Source organism: Orcinus orca, chromosome 1 (genome assembly GCF_937001465.1).
Source record: "Orcinus orca chromosome 1, mOrcOrc1.1, whole genome shotgun sequence".
In the NCBI taxonomy this organism is placed as follows: domain Eukaryota; kingdom Metazoa; phylum Chordata; class Mammalia; order Artiodactyla; family Delphinidae; genus Orcinus; species Orcinus orca.
The window spans coordinates 43,556,297-43,573,607 of NC_064559.1; the positions used below are offsets into that span (position 1 = coordinate 43,556,297).

A 17,311-nucleotide genomic window follows, 5' to 3' on the forward strand; every position below is an offset into this window, starting at 1 on the left:
TAAAACGAGAAGTTCCTTGAATTTAGTTTTTAAATGAGAGGGCTGATCAAAGTTCCAAACGGTAGGAACTGATGCACATCCTCCTTTTCACTGCACCAAGCAACAATAAATTATGCAGTCCTGTGAAATCGACTGATGCCAGCTATTCAGTGCCAGGCTCATGGACATTTTAATAGAGAACCTTTTAGTTTGGCCTTGAGGAAGAAGACACAGCTGTTTTAAGCTGGAAAAAACTAAATAAGGTAGTAAGCTGGATAAAAACACGCATCTGAGTTTCTAACAGAAATGCAAAAGCTGAGAGCAGGCAGGATAAAGGTTGAGTGTCAGGCAAGTAGGCCATCAAGTTCCTCAGGACCCCATGAAGAACAGCAATTTTGGGGGCAACACATATGAGTTGGCAGAATTTGATTGGATATACCTGCCCATTTCTCCCAGGCATGTTGCTGTTACTTTCAATAGATGCACCAGTAAGGTCTTTTGCCCCAAATGTCTTAGAAGCTGAGGCAAAGACAAGAACCATTGTGCTTAACTTGCTCAGAGTTCACGGGAAGTGTCAAACATAATTTAATATCCTAGAGATGTCCACCCTATAGGGCCGAGTAGGATTATTTCAACCCTATAGGGCCAACTAATCTGTCACCCGTAAAGCTCTAGACCAATGGAAAATTTTTGCGGTCTCCATGAAAACCCCAAATTTCTCCATTTGGAATCAGTGCTAGATGAGTTGTTACTTTGCTCACGAAAAGAAATCACTAAGTAAGAGCATGATGAGTGTCTGATAAAATCCATAGGCAATAAAATAAAACACAGTTGCAGAAGTATCTTTGGTAAAACAAGAGGAAACTATTCCCACAAAGAGCCACCTTAAGAGCCCAACAGTAATTACTTGGTGCTTCTGGAAATTTCTTAGTCTGGGATCCTGACAGTTACTCCCGACACGAAGGAGGAATGAAGGGTAGATTAACACTAAGATGGCTCAGACTCAATCCCCAACCCTTGAGTCTAAGCTCCCTGGCACACATCTTAGAAGGTCCCTGCATTTGCCCACCCCCTGACCTCAAGCGATTGACAGGTCTACCCCCGCCCAAAGAAAATCAATAACCATACCCACTTTCTCCATCCCACGCACCACTGGAAGTGGGGAAGAGAGATTCAAAAGCACATTCTGCTTTGTGACTCTGGACACTTCGGGCCCACATGTTGTGTTCCATAACCACTGGGCTGAGGTCAGCTAATACAGACTGTATATCAAGAAAGGATGGCCTGCCTAGGAGAATCCAAAGTGCTCTCTGCAAAGAGTGACTCCAAGCCCCAGGAGATGGCCCACTCAAGTGAGGCAACGGTTGCCGTAGCAAGGCAGTGAGTTCACAAAAAGCGCTTAAAGCCCAAGGAACCCAGTAAAGCACAACAGGATACGGTTCGGCTTTTCAAACAGGCTTAGCTCAGCTCAAGGATGAAGACGTCAAACTCAGCCCCTCTGGTTCAGGCACCACGGTAAACAAGGATGAACACTGGGTCAATATATCCAAATGGGAGTGGATGAAAGAAACAAAACATTTCAACTGGAAAAACTTCAAAACCAGAGGCCTGAAAGTGTTGGATGGCTTTGTTGTAAGATGGTATCCTTTTTTTTTTTTTTTCCCTCCATTTTTAATTTTCTCCCTTCAAGTCGAAACTGTAGCAACAGACCCCCGATAGCTCCAGCTTCAGACTTGATACATCGTCAGGAACTCACTCCAAAAGCTCTAACTAGATAACTAATTTAATACACTTTGCTTCAAGGTTTATTCCTTGGCTTGCTTCCCAGATATAAAGCATCTCTGGGCAATTATTATGCAGATGCCACTGAAAGGACTTCAAATGGCTGCTGCTAATTTAACAGGAGATAGGTTGGCATTTACTGGAGACGTGAAAAGGAAGGCAAAATGGGCTCAAGGGCGAAAAGCATTTGTTTTTAAAAACAAAATATGGGGAATCACTTTTAAATGTTTTCCTTTGAGTTTCAATACAACCTTTGGCTAGGAAATTGGATACTGAACCTACTTCTTTGCATTTTGTGCGTTCATGAATATTCCCAGAGCACCAAGTGGCAACAGTGGATGAGTTGAAAGGAGGGCCGTGAGTGATGAGCTCAGAGACAGCAGATCTACACGCTGCCCACATGAGACATTTTAACACCCCACACTGGGGCCTGAGAGACAAAGAGAAATACCGATGTGGTTCCTCAAACAATAAACCAGTAACGGCAGACCAACTGTTAAAACATCCCTAACAGCAGAATATCCCAAGGATGGAAAGTCCCTAAGGAAATGGAAACAATACCTCTTTGCTTGCCGATGACCCAATTTCTGAGCGTCTCCTAGTGAGGGTTACGAGCTGTGATCCACTGAAAATACACGTCATACTAGTGGTTTTCTTTTTCAGATCACGCAGCAAAATTCCAGAATCTATGGTGCTCAGCTGAAGTTCTACTCCTTGACTGATTCTTTAGACCTTGGAAGAGAAGGTAGGAGGCCCTCCATCGCCAGATACTGAGTCCAAATACAGAGAACCACCACTCTAACACCTGGCCAGATGTGAAACCAAGTTGATTCATACCCCAAAGTAGTTCATCAGGAATCTGCTTCCGCACCCGCCTGTTGTGGTGACCGGAAGCCACAAAGGCACACTCTTTCTGGTCGACTGGATGCCATTCTTTCTTTATATTTGCACCTCAGGAGGAAAAAAAAAAGGGAGCAGTGGAAGAAGGCATCATGGAACACCCGCAAAAGTCAATTTTAAGAACAAAGCCACAATTAAAAGTTGCATCAAGAAAAACTAGACAGTAGAGGGGAAAATTCCCCAGAAGTCAGCAGGAGGGAAAATGTGCAGAACATGATTTATTATGTACTAACCTACAAAATTCAGAAGGACAGTGGCCAATGAAGGCCCAGAAGGAGACGAACTAAGGACTGAGCTTCAAACTGAGGGCAGGGTTAATACCACAACTGACCAGAGTGGGCTGTATGGAGAAAAGGAAAGCAGCACAAATCTCACCGTCTTTCAGCAGGTGGGCCAAGCTTTGGACTGCAAGGTCCTGGGTGGGCTTAGTTCTGCTCCTGCAGGCCAAAGGCTGGAGATGCTTAGCAGCACAGCGGGGATAACACTTGGGGTGGCTCCTGGCAGGGCCCCTGCCACCTGAGTGCCAAAGAGCCCCCATACATCAGCTTTCCCAACCGCTTCCTTTATAACCTTTCCATGGCACCCAGCACCTTGACCTTCAGATCCCCGTCAGCACACGCTTCATATTTAAATAAGAAACAGTATCAAGGGCCTGCATGTCTCCTCTCTCTTCCACACTGGTCTGTTATCTTCTCTCAATCAGGCAAGAAGCCTAGCTGCACAGACGGCCTGGCCCAGGGTCTCGGAGGCCACCAGACTAGGGTCCACTGAGCCAACAGGGAGAAGCAGCAAATATCAAGGGTGCAGTCTCCAGCAGGGGAACAGGCTCCAGAGCCCAGAATAAGGAGTGGTTGAGAAAGATACAACACAGAGTCCTCGTTCTTCCCGGGCAATGGCAATCACTGCATTGGAAAGGGAGCGTTTCCTCTAGCTGGTCCTGTCTTTAACTCAAGCCTGGGAGGAAAAAAGAGACTACTGAGGGAGAGGGCAAAAAGGGGAAAGGGAAGGAACTGCCCATCAAGCCACAGGAGCCCCCAAATATAAGAAAAGAGTGTTGTTCTTCTCCTTCAGGAAAGGGCCTTAGCCCTTATCTTTTATATTTTAGGATGAACTCATTTTCTTGCCATCTTTGATGTGGACGTGAGCAATTAGGCTGACAAATGTCAGGGCTGGTTACAAATCTGGCTGCAACTTCACTAGAGATGTGTTCCCTTATGCCTCTGTCCCCCAAATAATCCACCAGGCAACCCTCCCTACTGACCTATTACAATGCAGATCAGTCAAAATGTGGTTCAGAGGAAAAGTACTATATTATTGTGAAAACAGCATTACGATGATTCACAAAAGTTATTCCAAAGGGGGAAAAAATAAATTATCTCCTATAAAATAATACATGACGTGTGTGAACGATCTTGGCGCTTCTGTCTTCAGGGAGCCCGTGACCTGCCTGCTCCGGCCATCCGCGCCCTGCCGGGGGAGCAGATGTTGTCTGGAGGTGCGTCCCCATCTGTACGGTGGGGCTGGCCGCCTCTTCCAGGAGCTGAAGCCGGGGGTTAAATGAGTCTGGAGTTTTGGAGGAACTGGATGAGGACCTGGTAGACAAACTTGTACTGAGCGATGGTCTGGATCATAAACATCCTCTGCTCCCTGAGGAGCCTCAGCATCATGGGCACTTCCACCTTCTGCAAGAAAAGAGAAGAAGATCCTGAGATGGGGCGGGGGGGGCTTCCCTTGGTTCCTTCCTCATTCCCTCATCCAGGAAGCATTCACTTGCTGCCCCTGTGCAGGTAGAGGAGAAAGCCAAAGACAGCCCCCTCTAGGTTATCCCAGTCAAAGACCCTAACAGTAACTGGAGAAGCTGGTCGTCATGTACCACGGGTGTGATATTTTAACTACAGACCAGTCCACTAGAGAAAACACAGAGGCTGGAGTTAAACCCGATTGGTACTCTTAACCCTACCATGACCCAATGGTAGGATTTAAGCCCTTTCTGGGTCTTCGCTTCTTCATCTGTAAAATAAGGATAATGATGCTTTCCTCCAATGGCAGTGTGGCCTTGGCCAAGTTAGTGACATTTCCTCGGCAGTAACACAGGGTGATAAACAGTACCCTCCTCAGAGGATCAGATGAAGAAATACATGTAAAGCATTTAACACAGTGTCTGGCACATAGTAGGCTCTTAATAAAGACCACTCACTGTCTCATTAATATTAATGAAATAAGAACACTCATGCCCATCCTGCTACCCCACAGGATCGCAGGCATAACCAAGTGAGATAATTTACGTGTAAACCTTTAAAACATCAAAGCACAATCTCTGGGCACCAGTCACGCATGTTTGGAGTGAAAGTCTTTAACTAACGATATCTTGAGTATTAAATGAGATTGCCAATGTGTAAATTCTTTGAAGCTCTCCAATGGAAAGGAATTAATACAGCGGATCATCGGTGCCATGGTGTCCCCTCACTTGTGTCACTTTCATCCCCCTGGACCAGCCAAGGCAGAAGCACCATGGAGTCAATGTACCATCATGGCCTTGGTATACTTCCCCCTGCTCTGGGAGCCCTTAACCCAGGCAAACGACCACACCCACGAACTCAGCACGGACTGAGCAAGCATCAGAAATAAAATAATAAAAACTCAGCTGTATGTCTTTTCTTACTTTACTTTCAAGTCATTTCAGCTATTTCCAAACTTTGTGTAGCTACAGTACCATGCATGCCATCCTGTTTAGTCGCGCTTCTCCAAAACTAGTTAAGTAATGCACACCACAGATTTAAAAGGGACAAGTCCCTGGTAATATGCAAAGAGAAAAAGGCATGTGAATCCTTAAACTATTAGTCAAAATACAGAGCCTAGACCATAAGCTTCTGATGGTAACTAGTGGGTCTGTGCCTAAACTCTACTCCAGAGTGACTGACATCATGATACACAACACAGAACACCTAATAATGAACTTAACATAATGCATGATAAGCATTACTCTGTGTTGGGCACTGAATATAAGGATAGAATAAGGCTGCTCCTACCTCGTACCCATCAAAGGCTTTGACAAGAGAGGCAGGGTCACACAGAAGCTAAGAGGTCATCTCCTTGTGCCTCAGTTTCTCTTTGTTAGATGAGGGTACTAACAGAACCTCTCTCGTAGGGTCACTGTGAAGGCTACGAGCTGTAAGGCTCTTGAAATAGTGTTGGCACATGGTAAACACTACATACACGTTAGCTGTGGTTATTATAGGATTTTCATTCTCGTCATCATCACAACCACCACCACCTCCCCCACCACCATCTCCTTTACCTCTACCATCTCCTCCACTTCCATCTCTGCCATCACCACTATCATTCATGGTCATTACCATCTCCATAGCCTGTAAGACTCAGCCCCTCAGGCTGACTCAAGGACAGTATACTAGGTGATATAGGGCAGTTTGGAGACAAGACAAAGTTCCCCCTGGTCCTCAATGAAAGAATCCTTAGCTTGCCTTGAAGATGCACTTCCACAGGCTCTGCTGCCCACCGTCCCTAACCCAAGGAATCCGGAGGCAGCTGATGCTTGCTCCATCTTGCTTAGAAGACGTCCCCCCCACCCCCCTACTCTACGAAGGAGGGATAACCAATTCAGAAAAGCAGCAAGATCAAGACATCTTGCTCTTTGGCTAGTGAGAACCTGACCTTTTGTAATTTAACTAGTCTGGGACAGGTGGCCAAGAGAGTATCACAAACCATGAAACTGGTGCATTCTGAAAACAAATGTATGGGCATTAAAATGTCATAGCTAACATTCAGTGACCAAAAGCAACAGGGCACAAAGAAGCTTCTCAGGGCAGCCCAGGAGAATCCCCTCGCAGCTGCCCGACTTCACGGTTAAGCATCTTTGCTCCAGGAAAAAGAAAAGGCATTTCACTGACGAAATTAAAACTCTATGGATTATAGACTAAAACATGAAGTATCCTAAATCCAGAAGCCATGGAAAGAAGATGGGAAAGTTTAGACGGGAGAAAAATGGGACAACCAATTTTCTATTGATTTAGCAAAATCTTTTGTTTAAAAAACAAAGAAACATGGTTGCACTCCTCTTCTAAAATAAGGGTTTGAATTTTACTAGCCAGGTCTGAAGCAGAACAAGTAGAGACCTCTTTTCTCCCTAGCCGGCTACCAATAGCAATTATGGGAAATGGGACAGATAAGGCTGGCTACATGTGCTAGGGGAAGGGAAGTGAAAACTATGAGTCATCTTGCTATCTTTGAATATCAATGGGAACAGAAGTCCTTTTTGGACTGACCACATTCCAGTAAATGTTCTGGCATGCAACTGGGCATTGAGGAAATCTGCTATGTCTGGATACACCATAGAGAATTTAATCACCCTGAGCCCTCACCAAGTCCCCTCAAGGCCCTGGTGGCTGAACCCCTTACTCTGTACCACGCTGGCTCTGACATCTGTTATGTTCCACTGGGCCAGTGACATCTGGTGATCGATGAGCCTTCATGTCATCGTATTACTGAGGCTCAGCCTTTGATGGGTCTCCAAAGAGCTCTCAGAACACAGCGATCCTTCATGTCAGACCAGACTGACAAAACCGCTTCTCAAGTTGAAAAGGAGGAAGGGGGAACAGAGGAAAAGCACATGGGGAATGCAGAAAAGAAGGGGAATCTGGCGAAGAAAGTGACATGAGGAAAAGATCTCTAAGTGGGGAGGGGTTGATGCAGCCCTTCTTCTTCCCCAGGAGCCCACTGGTGCTGCCAGCGGAGCTCGGATATGCTTGAGCCACACGTACCCGGATTCCACTGCATCTTAGTCTACCTTCCCGCAGTGAGCGGATCTGGGACTCAGTGGCGAGCTATTCACTCTACTAGAAACTCCTAGAGACTTCTAGTAGTGACAGAGAAGCAGACAATCAAGAAATCTCATGTGAGACAAAACGATAAAAACTCACAGAAGATGACGAGATTTCTGTTATGTAGACTCAAGTGATTCCATGATGGGAATTTTGTTCCCCAATAGAATGTTTGTTTGAACAATAGGCCACATGTGATATAACTCCTCTTCTACTTTTTAGCAGCACAAACATTCATATGTACAGACTGAAAGTTTCCAAAATTAACCTTTCATAGGCAGGGAACTTAAAAATCCTTTGAACATATTTAAACTTGGCATTTATCGTTTTCCGAGAAGTCTGAATATAACAAACTCCATGGGGCAATATTTAATCTGATCTTCAAACCGTTGAGTAAATACATATATTGTTATATAAATTCCTTCACAGAACATGCATTATAACATCTCCTGATTTTAAAACTATCAAACCACTTCAAAAGTTTCCTTTGATTCTCCAAGCTGTACAATTTGTAAATTGAACAAGAATCAAATGACACTTGGCATTTGGAGGCAGAGTGAAGACAGGAAATAACTCGGGGCCAGGAGGTGAGACACCTCACTTCAAACCTTGGCACCACTGCTTAAGGGCCACCTGGCACTGGACAAGCCACTAGATTGTTTCTGGACCTCAGCATCCTCATCTGTAAAACAGGAACGGGACGTGTGCTGCTAGCAGTGATTAAAGAACCTAAGAAAAAAAAAGTGAAAGCCATCTAAACCCCTAAAGCCCCCTGTGAGAATAGAAGGCAGAAGAATTGTTCTTTCGCCTTTGATTGCTATTTGTCTCATCTCTACAAAATCAAAAGCCCCTCGGTGTAACTCCCTGACCTACAGCAAGAAGGGAATGCCACACACCGCGTGGGCACAAATTCAGCCGCAGCCCGCGTCTATGGGAGAAAAGCTGGGCCTCCAGCCTCAGCAGAGGCAGGCCATGTCTGTGCCCTCGGATTATCTACCCGGCTCTGCTACACATCACTGCCAGTCTAGACAAGAGCAAAGAGTCCCCTCAGTAAGACTCCGCACTAAAGAATGAAAAACGTGTTTAAAGTACACACATTTTCACGTAGGAGTTAAGCCAGAACACATCCCAGAAATGCAAGACGCATCTATACTATATGCGACCCCATAACCCACTGTGGAAAATTACCCACAATAAAACCAGACCTTCTACGAAACACTGCAGACTTCTGGGAGTTGATGCCAGCGAAGATCAGATTTTCTAAATGTTGCCTCTCTCACATTTTCAACTCTTTTTCTATATTATCGGGGTCTCTACACAGAGCAGTGAAAGGCAAAAGATCAGGAAGGTTGTAAATGTCAGAGTCCAACTAGGAATCATGGGTCTGGAAAACTCTTGTCAGGACAGAGGACATTAAACAGTGGAAATAGAAGGGCACGGGTGAAGGTTTGGCCATGGTGTAGATTGGTCCCCAAGGTGGAGGATTCAGAAGCCCAGAATGACTTACTTCATTATGCTCCAGGCAGTAGATCATCAGCTCAGAAAGGATGACCACGCCGGTCCTTCCCACCCCAGCACTGCAGTGGACCACTATCGGGGGGTGCTGGTTCTTGGTGCTTTCCAACATGCTGTTGGTATGGCGACGGACCGACTGGATCTCCTCCAAGTAGGCTGCAAGACAACATGCAAATCTTGTCACTGATGTCCTGCATCGCTTTGCATACAAGTGAGGGGGAAAAAAACTGTGAATTTTTTTTTTTTAAGTGACAATAATTTACACTACTTACAAGACACTAATTATTTGGCTGGTACCCACTCTACAGTCCTGGATCCAGAAAGGACCAGCTGGGAGTCAATTAGTCCATGGGAGAATTTGTTCTTTAAATTAAATAGTTCTTTTTAAAAAATTAAATTCTGTCTTCCCCTCTGCAAATCCCAAAGTCCCCCAAGCAGATGATTCTCGACATTACTTACAGCAATTCCTACTATTAACAGACTGGGATCAGACACCAGCTAGGTCCCCTTGAAATGCCCGCCTGTCAGAGCCAATTTCTGGTGGGAAGAGCATCCATCTGCCCTCTCTTCCTTCCCCTCACTGAATGAGTGAATGTCAGCTGAGGCTTGACTTCATTTTTAGATTATAAAATAGACTTTGGGGAGCCTGGTTTTCAGCTTGGATCCCATGTGGTTATGTGAGTAGCTCAAGATAACCCCCCTTTCCTGGAGGCAACATGTGGGTAGGGTGTGTGCCACGTGCCCCGTCAACATCTGCTTAGCCCCACAGGGCTGTGCAGGAGACTGTTCACTACTCCAACTGGGCACAAACTGAAAATTGCTCAACCCAAGCCTTAAGGACTATTTTTTTTAATGGTCATGAAAAAAAGGAAAAGTGTATAAATGTAATCCCCAAACAATCCAAGAACCGGAAAAAGTCAATTAGTAACTGAGATTTTATAGTAGCTAGTTCAGGGGAGAAGCAGATTTGAAGCTTCCTGATACTCAGAAAATCTCATCCCAGTGCAGCAGTGTAAAACCAAATGAGGAGAAAAACTCAAACTGCTGAAGAGAAAACAGCATTCAAACCATTCTCATAATATTTTATAATTAATTAATTTATTTATTTATGTTTGGCTGTGTTGGGTCTTCGTTGCTGTGCGCGGGCTTTCTCTAGTTGCCGCGAGAGGGGGCTACTCTTTGTTGTGGTGCGCAGGCTTCTCACCACGGTGGCTTCTCTTCCTTGCGGTGCACGGGCTCTAGGCATGCGGGCTCAGTAGTTGTGGCTCACGGGCTTAGTTGCTCTGAGGCATGTGGGATCTTCCCCGACCAGGGCTCGAACCAAGGTCCCCTGCATTGGCAGGCGGATTCTTAACCACTGCGCCACCAGGGAAGTCCCCATTCTCGTAATTTAAAAGCACCTGTTTACACGCAATGACTAGGAACTCCAATTTCTTTTATAACCTTATTTAATTAGTAATCTGAAGTAGTTTACCCAAATAAACATTTACTACCATCACCATCACCACCACTAATAATGTAAAATGAGATAGAACAAAACAAAAGAGGGAAGGCAATCTGAGGTGACTAGATAAGGTAGTTGCTATTGGTACCAACATGAGCTAAATACTGAGCATGGAATTCCTTTCACAATTTTTTTTTCCAAAGGGGAAAAGATACTAGGCAATAACATTTTCTGACGGCAGGCAATGTTCACATACAAGAGACTAGGTTTTTCTTGTGCTAAATTTAAGGAGAGAAGTAAAAGGAATATTGATCAATAAAGCTGATGCCACCGTCAAGGGGAATTTCATGAAACACAGAGAAATTAGATTTAAGCAGATTCTTCCTCCTGCAATCATATTAATAAAGTTCCTTAAGGTGGAACTCAGTGAAGCCCTCTGGAAGACAGTTTGACCCAGTTCCTCTGCATCCAAGTAATCTCATTTAAACACAAACAAAAATCTCCTAAAATTCTTAAAAACCTAAAGAACCAACATTTCTAAGACCCTGCTCAGCACACTTGTCCTGAGTTTCTTAGAAAGGTAAATTAATAAACACTGTTTAAAAATATTCTCTATATTTTTCAGTAATTTAGACGGGCTGTCCTTAAATTGGTTCTGATTTAAAAGATTTGATTATAATTTTAACCATCTCATAAAACCTTTTATCAGATCTGTTAGCCAGTCATCAAACGGATCTACTTTTATTGTTTCCATTTTCTGAGTCTTGCTTCTAATAAAGCAATTAGCAAAACAGTACCAGAAAGGAATAAAAAGAACACTGTTATGAGGAAAGAAAGCTCTGCAGAGGTCACTGTGCTCATTAATATTTTGAGCTGCAGGTAACTGTTTGACCTCAGGCCAGCCACCAACCTGCTCTAGGTCTCATTCTAGATCCTTTGATTCCAATCATCTTTCTTACTCTCAGTGTCCGACTCCTTAAGAACCATCATCACTTGAATGAAAAATGAAATAGCTGCATTGATAAATAAGTGTGCATCAGAATCTTTCTGTTGGAACTTGTGAAATGGTACTTTAGGTACTTGAAAACCTATTCTCCCTTCTCTCCCCCATCCCTCCTACTCTAAATGAATATCAAAATAAAAATCAAGGTTTTGACATTCTCCAACCTCCCTTTGTTGTGGCCATAGGTCTTCTGCCAGCTGGTGAGTCAACAACATAGCAGGTGTAGTAAATCTGCAAGGCACCCTCAGGCCTCCTTCCTAGCTGGGTAAGAGTAGGGTTTCCTGCAAGTGCAGGATGTTCAGGCAAGTCTGTAGAAGGGAAGGAGGCTGCTGCAGCCATCACCAAAAGCATCAGATCTCACCTCCGGACAGTGATCACCGGCCTGTCTTCGTCATGAGACCGCAAGAGCCTTTAAAACAAAGACTGCTTCATTTCTGCGTTCTAAGAGCCCAATTCAGTGCCTGGCACTGGTGGACACACACCCAGGTTTTGGCCTTACAAATAAAGTACTGCATACAATCTGGATGAATTAGTTTCTAAGATAACCATAGCTTGAAAACTACACATAAATTAATGAATCCAAAAATGATAGTTTCAAATACTACAAGTTGATTTCAATAATTCTTAGTATGTTTAATTGTAGGTATGAGAAACTACTAATTGGGATTTACTGCTGTAGGAAATACAGGGCTTCCGAGATATAAATTTTCATGAGAAACTTTTGAAGTTGTTTTTTCTATATTTTATTGCTTTGTGTTTCTTTTTTTTTGGTTGTGGTAAAATACACATAGCATAAAATTTACCATTTTAATCATTTTAGTGTACATTACAGTAAGTGTATAGTGGCATTAAGTATATTCAGTGTTGTGCAAGCATTACCACTATCCACTTCTAGAAATTTTTCATTGTCCCAAACAGAAACTTTCTGTCCATCAAACAGGAACTTCCTATTCCCCTTCCCCCTTGCCCCTGGTAACCTCTATTATACTTTCTGTCTCTATGAAGTTGCCTATTTTGGATAACTCATGTAAGTGGAATCTCACAACATTTGTCTTTTTGTGTCTGGTTTATTTTATTTAGCATGATGTTTTCAAGGTTCAGACATGGGACATGTACCAGAATACTAAAGGTCTAAACCAAGGTAGAACCAATTAGTTTACCACATTAGCTCATCTGCATACATGGTAAAGAGAATATGATAAATGCCATGTATTAGTCTTCTCTGTTCTACACATACTACTGAAGTATTATATACTGAATGTTGTTAATACTTTTGCCACTTAAGAGAAAGTAGACTCTCTTTCCATTTCACCTCCAACTGATAAGACCATTATTATTGTTGGTAAAACCCCGACAGGGAAGGAAAGACTTACACAAAAATCCTTGAACATCCTCTGGGCAGCCGTGATCTGGCCAATCAGTATATTGCAAATGCCACACTGTCCTTTCCTGCCCGGACAAAAGGTGCTTGACCTTCAAGCCTGTGGTTGCATAGCAACCGGAATCTGTTCGGAACTTTGTGGTGACCTTGAACTTGCCATAGGTGGCTGAGCTGTGCTTGGAACCCAGTTTGGGCCAATATCGGTGGCTCTTGGTTCGTCCGCCTTCCTGAATCAGACACAGAAGCAAAATTGGACGTGAGTCAGGGGAAGCTCTTATCCTCTTAATCTTAAAATCTAAGGACAGAGGAGAACTTGAATGGCTTCTAAGTCACTGACTCAGTAGCATCATTCAGTGTCTATCCCAGAGTAGATACCCATATATTTTAGCTAACACCAATAATAAGATTTACTACACAGTTATATCAATGGTAAAATTTGAAGATTCACAACTGGGCTGCAGTTGAATGTTAGAGAGAAGAGCCAGGGTGAAGACCAGAGGCGGGAACAAGCTAGGTGTGTTCAAGAAACAGAAAGGTCTTCAGTGTGGACGGCAGAGAGGAGGTTAGAAGGCCTCCTGGTCCACGGTAGGGCGTTTGGATTTCACCCCACGGTCAGTGGGAAGCCATCCAAAGGTGATGAAGTGACCTTAAGCAGAGGAGTGACAGATCACAGTAATCGTTCTAGGTCACGCTTCTCACGTCGGATGCTTGGCCCTGGGCTCTCTCTGTTACACCCCACCGGCCACTGACACTGTCTTTATCATCTAGTGTCAATCTCACGTTTTTTTCAGCCTGACCCATTTGTTTTAGTTCCATTGACAACTGAAGCAGAGGAAAACTGGCGTTACCCCTCTTCTCTCTCCCTTAATTTTATAATCTTTTCTGGGGGCATGCATTCTCAACCATTTACAAAATGGGGTCTATTTTAAAGTTTTGCACAGTTTTGATATCATAGGAGTGGGAGCGGGGGTGGAAGAGATGGCAGCTTAGAAGGGGACCCAGCAGAAGCGGGTGGTGCGAGAGGACAAATGCCCAGCGCACGGAGCTGGGGGAATGAGTGGCAAGTGAAGGCTGGCCTGCTCACAAAGCAATACAGCTTTGGGTGACACAAGTCATCTTGCCCTGGTTCTTTGGGTTGAATTGAGTCTTCTTAAATTGGAAGCACACCTGCCTCTTTTATTTAACCATCCTGTGAAAGGAGGTTTATCTGAGGCCTTTAATTTATGTAACTGCTGAGTACCTACATCAATTACAGATTTCAAAGGACTGTAAGTCTCTGGCTGCCTCACAGATCACTGGATTTTGTTCCTAAGACTGGTCCCTTCTTGTCACTCAGGTTTTAGCTCAAATGCAACCTCCTCAGAGGGCCCCGGGCTGCAGTCTAATCTAAAGTAGCCCCACAGTCACCCTCCATTCCATTACTGGTTTCATTTGTTTTCCATGGCACTTAGCACTGTCCGAGCTGACTTTGTTCACTTTTTACTGTAAATCCCACTGGGATGTAAGCTCCCTGGGGACAAGGGTCATACCTGTTGTGTTTACCCTGGGGTCAGCACAGATGGTAAGTACACTGTTTTAAGTTGAATGAATCCCTCCCAAGGATGTAATTCGATAAAGTTATAAAACTAGAGATTTTCAGGAACATTTACTCTTTGTGGGAAGGTGGGACAGAAGGTCAGCCTAGAGAAGTACAACTGGCCTGAAAGAGACCAAAGTCTTTCATCACTACCTTCTAATGGGCTGTTCTGGAAAGCATCTGCTCAGAAGAGTTAAGGAAGGGAACATGACTTTTTTTGTTTCCAGTTCTTTCTGTTCCCCATCCTTTTAAAGTTGTTAGGAAAGGGATATGCAATACCACACATACGGTAAAAAACAAACAAACGAACAGAAAACTCTTTTTCCTTAAATGACTTCAAAACGTAAGTTAAAATTTAATGAAAGGAACAAAAGGAAGTGGTTAAAATAAAATTAAAATAAAAAATCGAGACTGTGACAAGAGAAGAAACCCAAAACGTCTTCCCCCAAAGACAGTAAGCTCCAAGCGAACTGCTAGACGGAACGGGGGTATATGCCAGTTTTTGGAACACCACGTAGACTTCTCTAGTTACAAGGGAAAAGCTATGTTTGACTTGGCAAAGGAAGAAAAAGAATTTGTTTTTCTCTCCCCAAAGAAAGAGGCCTCTACAGGAACAACAGCTCTGGTCTCTTTTCAGCTGATAAGCAGGAGGGCATGGGAGCCGGCCACGCCCGGGGTTGGGAATATATGCCGATTTACCCAGAGCAGCCCCAAAGTTCTCAAACTCCAGCGGAAAGATCATTGCTTTGCTTGGCACACAGAAGTGAGCTGGCTGAACTGAAGTTTGGTTCTTTTTTGTTTGTTTGTTTAATTTTAGTTCATGGTGATCCAAGGAAAAGAGTTAAGAGCTGGATAAAAATGGGGCATAACAATAAATTATCTTTGGAAAACAAAACAAACCTATATGCAAGTAAGGAGAGGAAAGAGAGGCACGTCAGAGAGAGAAGGATTTGCAGAGAAACGGTGCTGCCGGAAGGAGGATGAGGCAGCAAAGGCGTAGACACAAAGCCCATCTTCTGCCCCCCGCCCCCGCCGGGACAGATGGCTGTACGGCCGTTCCCCCTTACCTCCTCTGCGGTGACCATGGCGATCACATTCGCTCCCTGCTCCCACACCATCTGCCAGAAGTCATGGCATGTGTGTGGCAGAGGCCCCTGAGTGGCGATGTAGTGCCATTCTGCCCCACCAACCACCACCTGGAAACCAAGGCAAGCGTTAGTGAATAAACCCCAAATCCAGGACAGAGTTACATGCTGACCACGGGTCCTTTTGTAGCCACCTGCAAACCTTGAATAATATTTTTAGGCCAAATGTGTTAGTGCTATCATCAAAAGCCCTGACACCATGGATGGCTAGTGACATCCATGCTCACATGAAAATATTTTTGCCACTCAAGCTTATTACAATATACCTCATCATTTTTGGTCTACAACCCACAGTAATTATGTACAAACCAGTGCATATTAAAAACATATATATAAAACATATATATATATATATACCCACATATACAATATTACATGAATATAGGTATATAACCTAACAACTTGTTACAGAAATAATAGTTATGTTTCCAATGTGCAATGTACTGGTAATTGCCATTCTCTTCTCCTTTTTCTAGTCTATTCCATTAAAAAACAAAAGAAAAGAAAACAAAAAAACCCCAAACTGCTCCCGACTACTAAATTGATTTCATATACCACTACCATATTGCAGTCCACAGTCTGAGACACAGTACTCCATGACATCCTTTTAAATAATAGAAAAATCTACCATGGAATAACACCCCTTTGGGAGCAATGTCTTTCTACCACTGCCCTGGTTATGAAGTGTATCCTAAACCTCTGTTGTACCCGCTACTCTGTACCACATACAGTAGAGGTATCGTGAATGTACTTAAGCCAACAGTACATGATATTTTATCATCACCTTCCCCTCGTACAATACCACAGCATCCAACTGAACTTTGGAGTCATGAGATGATTTTGGATAATAAAATCATTACCCCACACAGCTCAGGGTGATCTTGGGAGGATAATTCTGCAGCTATAAATATTAGCAGCAGAGACACATCAATAAAAAGTCATGCCTCAAGTGTGAAAGCTCGTGCCATCCGGGTGAAATGGTGGCCTTTGGAGGGGTTCTTTCTGGGTTTGCCTCCATTCCTGTGCCCTGATACTGCCAAGTCAGGCTCCCTTACACATTCACCAGTGGGGATCTCAAGATGGTGCTAGGGGCAAAGAAGTGATCACTTTTTGAAACTTTTTCTCTCATTTATTTTATGAAACTATACACTAACTTGATTCAAACAAAAACAATGTCAGTTATTGTCTCGTTACACAAGGCATGTTTAGGTCAAAGCTGGCAAGCAAAATCCATTTTCCGAGTACTGGTGGGAGATAACACTCATACATTTGCTGGCCGGCTGGCTAGGAGTTTGGCTTATCTGTGGAACTGTGATTTTAAACATCAGCCTCTCTGGCACCCTACAATATAGGAGCCATAAATACTTCCAGAGTATGCTGCTGCCTGGGGCCTTTCAGCGTATTCCCAAGTATTGACAGGAGGGTATTAAAAACTGCATTAAAAACACAACCACCAAAGCTACTGAGGTAGATTTCACAGATGTGATTCCACGTCTGGAGCAAATAAATCTCTGTTCTGTGTTCATGGCTGCTTGGAACCCAGGGAGAAAACATTGGCAAGACATGTAACTCTACTCCAAAATCACAAGGACAAGTTCTTGAAAGCTCTCTGGGTCTATTAAACACACCCATGTCTAACCCGGATCCACAAGATGAAATGTGGGCCTCAGAGAATATGGAGGAAGGGATGGAAGGGATGTTACGAACACCCACTGGGCACAGCGCATGCAGACTGACAGCTTTTTCCA

The 17,311-nt window shown here is 43.8% G+C and overlaps 1 protein-coding gene across 2 annotated transcripts in view; it reads right to left on the reverse strand.

Annotated features, from left to right (window-relative positions):
* Nucleotides 1-421: 421 nt before the first annotated feature.
* The window catches only part of PTPN14 (protein tyrosine phosphatase non-receptor type 14), a 167,911-nt gene continuing 151,021 nt past the window's right edge, over nt 422-17,311 (reverse strand). For both annotated transcript variants that reach the window (XM_004275244.3, XM_033438014.2), the window contains 4 exons: nt 15,486-15,614; nt 12,835-13,069; nt 9,007-9,170; nt 422-4,343 (listed from right to left, as the gene is read on the reverse strand). In XM_004275244.3, coding sequence (XP_004275292.1) covers nt 4,215-4,343; nt 9,007-9,170; nt 12,835-13,069; nt 15,486-15,614 — 657 coding nt within the window. In that variant the 3' untranslated portion in view covers nt 422-4,214. The remainder of the gene's footprint in view (nt 4,344-9,006; nt 9,171-12,834; nt 13,070-15,485; nt 15,615-17,311) is intronic.